Genomic DNA, 12219 nt, shown 5'->3' with positions numbered 1-12219 from the left:
CTCACAGTTTTGTAAGGCACAAAATAAAATTTTTCTTCTCAGACCAGTTTGAGTAAATAAAATAATCTAAAAATTAAAGTGGAACAAAATTATCATTCAAATTACTGACACATGTCAGCTATTAGTGAGTAAGGAAGTGTTTTATCAAAATTGATGTAACGTGAGCAGTCACAGGTCACCAAGAAGATAAATAGATAATCAAGCTTTAACCAAAAATAATAATAATAAAAATAATCGGACCATTACCTAAATGATGCCCTTTTTGGACGTGACCCACTAATATTTGCGTGTTACTCTTTTCTGTTTAACATATATAAAAAAGAATGATATTGTTTATATTTAAAAATAATTTAATCTTAATTTTTTAAATCTTTAATAAGGTATTTTATAATTAATATATAACTTATTTTAGACGATAAACTTTGAAAATATTTTTTCTTTTAAACTTAATCCCGAGTCGCCCATCACATAAAATGAAACAGATAAAATGATTTTCAAGGTAAAAAAATCAACTAATTCCTACATACTAGATAGTACATTCAAATATGCTGAATGTTTTTTAAAAATTCATCCAATTTTTTGTGAAACTAATCTCAACCAATCAGTATTTTCAAAAATCAGAAATTAGGATGACAGTTTTATTTATTAATCTTTGAAAAGCATGTTTTGGAAAAGAAATACAGCAATTGACTAGTTTAACCAATTTGAAACTTTTGAAAGCAATAAAAGTCGTATAAAGATGAAATAATATTAAGCATTTTGAGTTGTCTCAACAATCATATAAATTGTGACGGATACGGCATATTCCTTAAAAATATGATTTAACTTTAAAACACATTCAGTAAAATAATTAATATTATTGATGTAATATACCAGTTATAGACTTAAAGTAAATTACCTACCATATTTTGTAGATTATCAAAAGCCATTATTGATATAAATAATTAAAACGCAATTTCATTCTTTATTAAACTATTTTACATATTGGAACTTCTCAAATTATTATGACTACGAGGAGTCTCTCTCACTCTCTCTTACTTTGCATTTATATTTTGGGAAAAATGAAAATTGGTTGTCACGAAGTCTGCGTTTGAGGGCTGGGGCAAACTACTATATATAATCCCAACGGAAACATGAACTAATTCACCTTTCTTCTTCTTCTTCTTCTTTCTCCTCCTCGAATCGCTCACACATTTCCCCTCTCTCTTTTTCTTCTGTTAAAATAAAACATTCTCTCCATTTTTTTAGGGGGAAATTGTTTGGATCCGTTCCGTTTACTCAAAGAGAATCATCAATGGCACCTCCTCAACAGAAGAATGTCGGAATCCTCGCCATGGAAATTTACTTCCCTCCCACTTGCATTCAGCAGGTAATCAATCTCCTTTATACTTGCAGACACAACATATACGATTTGGATTTTATGAATCTGTTTCAATATCGTAATTTCGCTTTAATTTTAATTGAGAGAGAAATGAAATACGATCGGAAATATAGATTTCTACGCCTTTTTAGTTTTATGATTAGGAGTCCTGCAGTTCATAAAAAAGTTGTCTTTTATGTTTATTTATTGAAAAGAAATTTACTGCTGGTGATTTTACTTTTTCGATGTGGAGAAAATTTTAAAGAGGAACGACTGGGAAAATACATGCGATCTTCTGATTTATAAGTTTGAAGCTTTTTCTCATTTTTAAATGAAGCGTTGCTGTTTTATTATACAGAGAGAGTCTCCTGCTTCCCTGTTATACCGAGAAACTACAAAGTTTAGAAAGAAAGAACTTTTGAATCTTGTGGTCTCAAAATAAGCCATATACATTTGGTGGCTATAAATCATTTCATTAAGGGTAACTTTAAAGTTAAATTGCTTCCAAATATAAAAAAGTATCATTCTTTTTTGGACAGAGTAACTATTCGTCATGCTTAAGATGATTCTATCAAAAGAATGTGATTTTATAGTCTGCTTAAGAGCTCATTGTTATGATCTATAGCTTGCAAGCATAGATATTAATGCATGTAATTGATTTTGAGTGCACTCTTTTCGAAACTTCCTAATATGCTCATGTGGTAGCTATGTATATCCTCTATAATCATTTTGCTCTACTCTGGTCAATTTAGTTGTAATTCTAAATTCGTTATATTTTACGGGAAATTAGAAGTTCTCAACTAAATCTTAATACCTATACAGTCCTCTGCATTCATCGATCTGTGGTGCTTTGCTAAGTTCATATTAACTCCAACAGATTGTTGGTTTTTTCCTTATAACTTCTCCCCCCTGTAATTTTAGGTCTATCTCACCTGTTTTAGCACTTTCAGTAGTTAGCGCACCTTCAATCTATGTTGCATTTTGCCCCCATAGAGCTCTTTTCAAATATTATTAGTGTAATTAACACTCGATTACAGTTATCAGTTTATGAGTAAGTTAAATCAGCTAGTAAAAGTTGTAGGGAGTTAGTTTTAGATTTCTGCTAAATTCTTGTGCCTATTAACTATGTTTAGGAAGTATTGGAAGCTCATGATGGAGCAAGCAAAGGGAAATACACAATTGGTCTTGGACAAGATTGTATGGGCTTTTGCACTGAGGTTGAAGATGTTATATCAATGAGGTATTGCCTCCATTGCTTTTGATTATTGTTCACTGGCTTTAGAAGCTCATAATGCAAAATTGCTCTGTTGTTTGAAGTTGTCAGTAAATTATCTGGTTATTCTCTATTTTAAAGTAGTTTGTTCACTTAACGTAACTGAATGAGAAAGCAATTTGATCTTGGTGTCACATAATTATTCTTATTATATTGTTTGTCTTCAGTTTGACAGCTGTTACTTCCCTTCTGGAGAAGTATGCTGTTGATCCAAAGCAAGTAGGTAGACTGGAAGTTGGAAGTGAGACTGTTATCGATAAAAGCAAATCCATCAAGACGTTCCTGATGCAAATATTTGAGGTAATTCTTTAAGTTCCTAGTGAGCATCGGTTTAGTAAATTGAATGACCTCGTCTTTCCCATTTTATGGTATGGTGCAGTTCACGCTGTGTCTCATCTCCTAATTCTGTGATATAGTATAAAAATGACCTCCGCTGACCGTAGTAAATGAAAACTTAATTATTTGTATGTCCTCAGTTACTGCACCAGCACAAAGATGCCCAGCCAAAGAGACATGATATTTCTCAATTCACTTAATGCTGCATGAAGTATGTTTTAATCTTATTTTAGGGGCCAACTCTGCTTATTCCATGCAGCTCTTTTCTAATCCATAATGAGTTTCCTTACTTTTCAACCACTGTTCTTTGTGAAACTGTCTTGATTGTTCGGTAGCATCAGCTATGTTGTTTGGCTTTCTTAAATTCTACTTCACCTATTAAAGCTTTATGTTTTAGTATCTCATAATTTAATTGTAATGTGTCTGGTTTCCTGGCCATGTGAAACATGCAGAAATGTGGGAATACTGACATTGAAGGAGTTGACTCAACTAATGCATGCTATGGTGGAACTGCTGCATTGTTCAACTGTGTGAATTGGGTGGAGAGCTCTTCATGGGATGGACGTTATGGACTTGTTGTATGCACAGATAGTGCGGTAATGATCATCACCTATAAACATTCTATATTTTCTCTGTTGTCTAATAGACTTTGATCCTGTTTGTGTTTCTTAAGCCGAGGGTCTATCGGATACAACCTCTCTACCCTCACAAGGTAGGGGTAAGGCATGCGTACACACTACCCTCCCCAGACCCCACTTGTGGGATTACACTGGGTTTGTTGTTGTTGTTGTCTAATAGACTTTGAATTTACATTCTTTATTTGGCATGTAGCTAGAAATAGACTGGGACCTCTAAGTTGCAATTATATGGTTATATTGAATCATCTTCCGTGGCTATACCTGTAAAATTTATGTAATGTTCTTCCTTAAGATGAATCCTATTCACTTATTGGATGTTTTTTTATAGGTCTATGCTGAAGGACCTGCTAGGCCAACTGGAGGAGCTGCTGCCATTGCTATGCTAATTGGGCCTGATGCCCCTATTGTTTTTGAAAGCAAGATTAGGGCTAGCCATATGGCTCATGTCTACGATTTTTACAAGCCTATACTAGACAGTGAATATCCAGTAATTCCCTCTAATCCTTGCAAGTCTGATTAATTATCTGTTTTCACAGGCATGCTTTGCGATTTTTTTTTCAATTTAGTCTCACATGGCCTTAAAATTATTTTTGAGGTGGAAAAACACTCATTCTTACGATAAATTTCTTCTGTACTTCTTTTTGTCAATTGAATCTCAAGTGGCTTCTAAACCATTCTTTTGGGTGGAAAAGCACTCGTTTTTTTAAAAATAAATTTCCTTTCTATTTCTTTTTACATGTTCGAGCAATATCATTTGCTAGTTTTAGCTTTGTGCCTCTTTCTTTTCTTGCTTTCCTTATTTCTTTCATAAGTTTCTAGTTCATCTGGTAATTCTAAGTAATTCTCTAATGTTTCTTTAAAAGCTGTACCTTACAGATTCTAAATAGAAAGATGGTTGACTTGGTTAACACTGGAAAAAGTAGGATTGATGAGAAATTTGTATAAAACCTTCTTTTATGTCTCTTTTTTGTTCACCCTCTGAGGTGTGATGAAAATTGTTGACTGCAGGTGGTTGATGGCAAGCTTTCACAAACTTGTTACCTCATGGCACTTGATGCTTGCTACAAGAGCTTATGCAATAAGTAAGCTGCTCGGTGGACACATTCTCCTATTTGGAAGTCAATCTCTTGATTATCTTGTATTGATTGCTTTGCTGTGTTTCATATTCTAGATATGAGAAATTGGAAGGCAAGCAGTTTTCGATTGCTGATGCAGCCTACTTTGTGTTCCATTCACCCTACAACAAGGTAGTTTATAGAGTCTATTGTGGATTGATGACTTTATTTGTTTCTTTTCTATCTGAAATTTTATTGACACTTGAATGTTTTGTATAAATCCTGCAGCTTGTACAAAAGAGCTTTGCTCGGTTGCTATTCAATGACTTTTTGAGGAATGCTTGGTGGGTTGCAAGTTTCTCTTTCAGAGATTTTTTTTTTATCATCTAAAAGGAATTTTGTTGACTAAGAACTTTTGGTTTCCATTTTCAGCTCAATCGATGAATCTGCCAAAGAAAAGCTTGCACCATTTTCGTCTCTAAGTGGTGATGAAAGCTACCAAAGCCGTGATCTTGAGAAGGTTCACTCTTTAAATTTACACTCTTTCTTCCTCGAAAGACATTCTCGTTCATTTTCTACTGACCTGAAATATCTTTTTTTTTTTAAAATTGCTCTCAGATCTACGTGCATTGTGATTGGAACTAACAACGGATTTTTTTGTCCATGTACAGGCATCTCAGCAAGTTGCAAAACAATTTTACGATGAGAAGGTGCAACCTACCACATTAATACCAAAACAAGTTGGTAACATGTACACTGCTTCTCTGTATGCGGCTTTTGCATCACTCCTTCACAATAAGCACAACACATTGGTAATCAGGAGTTACTTTTCCCCTTTTGGTCCTTTTGTTTCTTAAGTACTATTATCAACCTACTTGTTCTAGTTTCTGAATGATTTTGTTACCTCAGGCTGGACAGCGGGTAATGTTGTTCTCCTATGGTAGTGGATCAACTGCAACAATGTTCTCACTCAAGCTTAATGAAGGTCAACATCCTTTTAGCTTGTCAAACATTGCAAGCGCGATGAATGTTGCAGAGAAGTTGAAATCAAGACACGAGGTATGTGCTATTTTCATCTATATATAAATATGCAGACTTTGACATTGTTACTAACTCTACCGAAGCTAGAAGACCAAGAAGTTGATACATCTGTAGCTTGCAAATCTTTTTCATATCTATGTCTATCTTTCAACATAACCATCCTTGACATCGATCTTATATGACAGTTGGCTCCTGAAAAATTCGTCCAAATAATGCAACTAATGGAGCACAGATATGGGGCCAAGGACTTTGTGACAAGCAAAGACTGTAGCCTTCTAGCTCCAGGAACTTACTACCTCACAGAGGTTGATTCCAAGTACAGAAGATTCTATGCCAAGAAAGCTACTGAGAATGGACTGGTGAATGGTCACTGAAGATAGTCCCAGTACCCAAGTGTAACGCCACAACTTTGCTTGTGCTCTTTTAGTTGTAGCATAGGGAATAATGTCCTAGTAAAGTTGTTTCTATTTATATAGGGAATAGTGTCTTTTGTTGATTACTTTTAATGCTTTTCTTTTTGTATTTCATTTTTTTTCCAATCAAAGTTTAAACTAGTTCGATGTTTATTGTGTCTGTCTTGGAGATAATTGTAGATGATTGACAAATCATCAATGTAATCTTGATTGAAATTCATTGAGCAGATTTTCTGACCTCTGCACTCATAATCTTATTTGTTTGTGAACTTCTAATATATAATAAAAGTAGGTACACCCTCATGTTGTAGTAGTCAGCATTTTCAATGTAAATAGGAAAATTATATTACAAGATTTTTCGCAAGCAGCAGTAAGAAATTCTTAGCATTGAACATGAAGCACAGGTGACTGTATGGGTTGTCACATGGGTGATTTATGTCACTCGGATTCTGCTCGAGGTTCACCTCCGTGCGGCTGTCAAGCCCAGCCTTGACTTAAGCCTTTTCAACACTTAGTTTTATTTTTAGGACGTTTGAGACTTAGATAAATTTAGGCAGCAAAATGAAGTAAAAGCCACACACGAAAATTACAGGAATTTCTCCCCAACTTGTATTAAAATATGAATACAAAAACACAATAAGCCAACCCTATGGCCAAGAACAAAGAACACACTTTTAGCCCCAACTGATGGGCAAACATGTTAAGACAACTACAAAAACGTGCCCACACTTTTAGCCCACGATCAGCCATGTCTTGGATATGGTTTGTAACCACCAACTGCCTCCCATGTGCCTTGCACACGTTTTTGCAACTGCTGCCTGTGCACTGCATGTGCCTATTTTGCTCAACTGCTGCGTGCTCAAGACTGGCATTGCGCCCAGCCTTGCCCTTTGACACTACTCTGCACCAATGTCATGGCCACAACTTGCCGCCCACTGACTTAGCCACGCACGCTCATTGCCAAAGCTGCCCGCTTATGTCAAGTCGTCCCCAACTTGGTCAAATCTGCCCGCATCAATTGTCATTGCTTGTCCTCCATTGCGTTCAAGGTGCGTTTGTCAACCCCGCATAGTCCGTCATGCCGAGCTGCCCGTCATGATGTTGCTCCATTTTTCAGGTTGTGTGCCAAGGCCATCATGAAAATCCTTGTCACAACCCTCACCCGCCGAGGAACTTTGCCAAGGGGCTAACAAACCACCCCCACCCGAAGAATTTGTCATCCTCGACGAAGCAGTTTTCGCATTTTTCAGCACCACCATAGGCCCCAAATATGCTGCCTCATACTCATGTTCTTCCTCGTTCGGCTCATCTTCACCCTTTTCTCAGCAAACAAAGTAGAAAGCCGTTCAAGTTTTGGACAGTCCCTCGCCATGTGTGGTCCTTTGCAAATAAAACAGCCATCAAACTTGCTGTTTTGTCCTTTGTTTGTCGAAGGTCCAGCACATTGCTTTTCCTTTCCATTGCCATTGCCCTCAACAGCATTACCCTTGTCGTTTCCGCTTTTCCTCCACTCTTTTGCCTTGTCCTTGTTCCCGTTTTTGGACTTTGAAGTAGTAGAGAAATCAGAACCATCTTGTCCCAGCCGGAAATCACCCAACGCATCCGCAACAGTGATGGCACTAGGAAGGTCTTTCACGTTCTGCCTTCGCAATTCCATCTGCGCCCACGACTGCAACCCATAAAGGAAATTGTGCAGCTTGTCTTCCTCAGACATGTTGCTTATATCCAGCATGTTTCAACTTCTTCAAACGATCTCTAGCAATCCAGCCCGCAGTGCTAGGAAAGATTTGATCCTTCAACTCTTTCTCAGCCCTTCCCAAGAGTCAATCATCGGCCTACCAGCACTTACATCATCTGCCACGCGCGTCTGCCACCAAAGCTTTGCATCGTCCACCAAGTACATAGTCGTAATGGTGACCTTGTCCTCATCTCGCACATGGGCAGCCTGAAACTACTGCTCCATATCCCACAGGAAATTTTCGAGTTTCTTGGCACTCCTTGCCCCATTAAACTCTTTAGGCTCCGGAATTTTGACCTTGGTACGATCTTCCCCACGCTGTGCTTCATCATTGCCAACAGCATGACGTAGCAACACATTTTCCGCTTTCAGATCTATGCACTCTTGGTTCAGCCTGTTCATCTTGGCCTCAAGATAGGCGAGACGAGTCACAATGGTCAGAAATTGATCCCCATCAACAGTTCCGACGAGTGCCTCCAATGCAGTAACTTTTTCCCTCAGTTCTGCGTTGCCACCAGCCATCTTTCATGAGATTAAACCAACGAACGTCGTGTCTTTGACCCGATCCAGCCACGCTCTGATACCAGTTGTCACATGGGTGATTTATGTCACTCGAATTTTGCCCGAGGTTCACCTCCGTGCGGCAGTCAAGCCCAGCCTTGACTTAAGCCTTTTCAACACTTAGTTTTATTTTTAGGACGTTTGAGACTTAGACCATCATTGATGGATGTTGCACATGACACGATCAATTCGACTCAAGGTCCGGCGCAGGGAACAGTAGCATGGGGGGACGTCTAATCCTTTTGCCGCCGCAAGGCTGGCTAATCGTACGCAGCAGGCTCGAATACCCCTGGTTCTGGAAGGCACTCTTTGAGCATGCTGACAGAATGATTGACACTCACATCTCTCTCATTTCCAGATAAATTTAGGCAGCAAAATGAATTAAAAGGCACACACGAAAATTATAGGAATTTCTCTCCAACTTGTATTAAAATGTGAATACAAGAACACAATAAGCCAACCCTATGGCCAAGAACAAAGAACACCCTAGTTCCCTGCCCCAAAAACGTTTTCCTTCCCTTAGGAATACACTTAGACGAAATTGGCTAACACTTGCCACAAGACTATGTTTTTCTGCCTTGTTTAGGACAGCCTATGCACATATTTATAAGGCAAGATTTAAACAATCAGTTGACAAGCCCCAACTTATGGGCAAACATGTTAAGACAACTACAAAAACGTGCTCACACTTTTAGCCCATGATCAGCCATGTCTTGGATATGGTTTGTAACCACCAACTGCCTCCCATGTGCCTTGCACACGTTTTGCAACTGCTGCCTGTGCATTGCATGTGCCTGTTTTGCTCAGCTGGTGCCCAAGACTGGCATTGCGCCCAGCCTTGCCCTTTGACACTGCTCTGCACCAATGTCACGGCCACAGCTTGCCGCCCACTGACTTAGCCGCACACGCTCATTGCCAAAGCTGCCCGGTTATGTCAAGTCGTCCCCAACTTGGTCAAATCTGCCCGCATCAATTGTCATTGCTTGTCCCCCATTGCCTTGCCTTGCCTTGCCATGTCTTTGCCCCTGCTTGACATGCCTTTGCCTTGCCATTGTTATGCCAACCCGCACGTCCAAGTGAAATGCGCCTTGCTTCCATTCAAGGTGCGTTTGTCAACCCCGCATAGTCCGTCATACCGAGCTGCCCGTCATGATGTTGCTCCATTTTTCAGGTTGTGTGCCAAGGCCATCATGAAAATCCTTGTCACAGCCCACACCTACCGAGGAACTTTGTCAAGGGGCTAACACGGGTCGTATCTGGTCGAGAGAAGTTGGAAGCAAATATATCGATAGATAAGAAAAGTCCATTTATGTTTAGCAAATGACTCTCTTTTTATTTCTTTTGGAATTTATGGACTTCTAAGATCACGTCTAATCTTGGGCAAGTTGAAAATCTTATAAGAAAAAGTTAGACCACGGGCTAAAATTATTTCAAACGTTAGACCTAAGTATGAGCAAACTAAAAAAGTATGAGCAAATACTAGAATCTGAGTCTAACGTTTTCTGGACAAGGCCTATATTTCCACAACTTTATAAAATAGAGACAAAAGGAACATTTACATAAATGGGGTATTATTACTTGTAGCCCGCGCAAGAAACTATTTACATTTGGTAGCCGAAAAAGTGTATAAAATTTGTATAATTTTAGTATATAACATACAGAATAAAAATATATTATTTTTTTTGCTATTATTTTGAAAACGGATATCCAGTGTCAGTTTCCCTACGTAAATCAACCATCATCCACTCAAGCAATTGTTTTGGGCCCAAAAACTTGAAGGCCCTAAATGTATATGTTAATACCCAAGTCCAAAAGTTGACTGACCAAAGTACCCCTCTAAAATATATAAATAAATATATTACTTTAGAAACCAAGTTAAATTAGTTAATCTATACTATATTAAAAGCACGAAGACCTCACTACAAGAAAAGTGCCATTTACATGGGGATTTTTTTTAGGGATTATAATGTAAAATTCGTAGGTAAAATATTTACCTGAGGATTTTCATGCAAACGGGAATCCGCAGGAATAAAGATCATGGGTAACTATTACCTGCGAATTTTAAATTCCCCAGGTATATTACCTGGGAATAAATTGGCCGCAGGTGCATTACCTGGGAATGTTAAATCCCTACGTAAGTTACTTGCGGACTTTTCCGCAAGAAATACCAAAATTCGTAAGTAAATTTTGGTAAAAAATTGTGAAAGAAAGGAGTTTTCCTAGGGATTTTCATGGCAAATTTTCGCATGTAATTTCGCAGCAAAACCTCCAAGTAAATTTGCAGGAAATATTCAATAAACATTTCGTGAAAAAAGGGAATTTCGTGGGAATTTGACATGATAATTTCGCAGGAGAATTCCTAACAAAATCCCCATGTACTGTATATTTGCAGGTAAATTCCCAACAAAAGATTAATCTGCTTCAGGGCACTTCCCAATGAAAATCCACAAGTAACTTGTACATTTTTCAAAAGCAAATTTATTAATATTTAGTCCCAAATTATATTCCACACAATTCAATGGACATATGATATTCATTCTTTTTTTTTTTCAAACAAACAACTCTGCACAAATCTGAAGTAATATATTGCCAAAATATGATCCATAAATTAATAATTAATAATGCATAATTCTTAAATGAACAATAATTAAAAGTCTAAACTGTAAATCTTAAATAGTACTACCGAGTATCTCAATCCTAATCATACTTAGTATCTCAATCATAATCTTACTCATCTACCGAGTTGTTGTTATCATCATTATCACTTTGTGAATCTTGATTGTCTTCCGAAGATGATGGTTGTGCATTCGAAGATGATGCCGAGTAACCCACATGCTTTACCAGTGCTGCTAATTTCTCATTTGTGTTACCTAACTCCTTCCTCATTTTTTTGTTTTGGCGTCTCATCTTTTTATTTTGGCGCCTCATCTCTTCATTTTGGCGATGTTCTTCTTCCAACTGATTATATAACTCAGCATTTAACGCATGACCTTGCGTTGTAATCCGATCATCAACTTCTTCCGACACATCAGATGTTGTTTGCTTAGGCACTTTTACAGATCGACCCAATGAGCCAAGACCTGCAACTCTTCCTTTTTTCTTTCCACCAACTGATAGCACCCAAATATCCATTTCACTTAATTGAGAAAGCTCGCTAGTTGAATTTGTTTCTCCATCAACAGATGCACTTTGGGAAGCTAATAATTCTTCTTTCTTTTTTTCAAAATTAATGTGCACAAAAGCATTGAAACAAATATTAGTGATTTTGCATTAAAACAAATATTAATAATTTTGACAACTGTTAGCACTTAAGCATATCTTTCCCTGGCATTTTAATTGGACTAGAGAATACTAAAAAAATGGAGCAAAGACTCCACACAAGTAATCAGATATTTACATGAATTAAACCAAAAAGGGTACTTAAGAATAGAGTTCAATATATAAGTTTTTCGGGATTAACTAATATAGGCTGACGAGTATAAAAATATATCTACACTATCAAGTCACTTAAAAGGCAATTACATGCCTAAGTATATTAAATTCATTAAAAATAGACAGCTCCTAGCTACAAATAAATCCACTGTTCATATGAACACAGAGGTTGTCAATTACTTGTGTAATGTCTAATTTCTTGTGTAGATGGGACATGTAATTCTGGCAAGACATAATTACATAGAGCAAGCTTGTGCATAAGTTTGTTGGACTACTAATTTCTTTGCTCTTCTTGAAACAACCAATTTATTTCTCAACTTAATAGAGTAACGACAGTTACATAATTTCAACACACACACACACATATATATA

General features: G+C 37.3%; 2 protein-coding genes across 2 annotated transcripts; one reads left to right on the top strand and one right to left on the bottom strand.

Annotated features, from left to right (window-relative positions):
• The first annotated feature begins 1069 nt into the window (after window positions 1-1069).
• LOC109238404 (hydroxymethylglutaryl-CoA synthase-like) lies at window positions 1070-6368 on the top strand. The gene is made up of 12 exons (XM_019404851.1): window positions 1070-1369; window positions 2494-2600; window positions 2801-2933; window positions 3422-3565; window positions 3936-4094; window positions 4616-4689; window positions 4779-4854; window positions 4951-5006; window positions 5095-5182; window positions 5334-5474; window positions 5572-5721; window positions 5889-6368. Exons 1-12 carry the CDS (start codon window positions 1295-1297, stop codon window positions 6075-6077), a joined length of 1392 nt encoding a protein of 463 aa, XP_019260396.1. The 5' UTR covers window positions 1070-1294; the 3' UTR covers window positions 6078-6368.
• Window positions 6369-11142: 4774 nt separating this feature from the next.
• LOC109238393 lies at window positions 11143-11547 on the bottom strand. The gene has a single exon (XM_019404842.1). The coding sequence runs from the start codon at window positions 11545-11547 to the stop codon at window positions 11143-11145; it is 405 nt and encodes a 134-aa protein (XP_019260387.1).
• Between the last annotated feature and the right edge of the window lie 672 nt (window positions 11548-12219).

The sequence above is a fragment of the Nicotiana attenuata genome, unplaced genomic scaffold, assembly GCF_001879085.1.
Source record: "Nicotiana attenuata strain UT unplaced genomic scaffold, NIATTr2, whole genome shotgun sequence".
In the NCBI taxonomy this organism is placed as follows: domain Eukaryota; kingdom Viridiplantae; phylum Streptophyta; class Magnoliopsida; order Solanales; family Solanaceae; genus Nicotiana; species Nicotiana attenuata.
The sequence above is the reverse complement of the archived record's forward strand: the minus strand, read 5'-3'. Positions and strand labels throughout refer to the sequence as shown.

What these genes read in the sequence shown, in the direction of transcription:
- LOC109238404 (XM_019404851.1), top strand. Translation starts at nt 1,295, where the DNA reads ATGGCACCTCCTCAACAGAAGAATGTCGGAATCCTCGCCATGGAAATT. An exon ending in TTGTATGCACAGATAGTGCG is followed by an intron (nt 3,566 to 3,935) that starts GTAATGATCATC and finishes GTTTTTTTATAG; the next exon opens with GTCTATGCTGAAGGACCTGC. An exon ending in TCCATTCACCCTACAACAAG is followed by an intron (nt 4,855 to 4,950) that starts GTAGTTTATAGA and finishes TAAATCCTGCAG; the next exon opens with CTTGTACAAAAGAGCTTTGC.
- LOC109238393 (XM_019404842.1), bottom strand. Translation starts at nt 11,547, where the DNA reads ATGGATATTTGGGTGCTATCAGTTGGTGGAAAGAAAAAAGGAAGAGTT.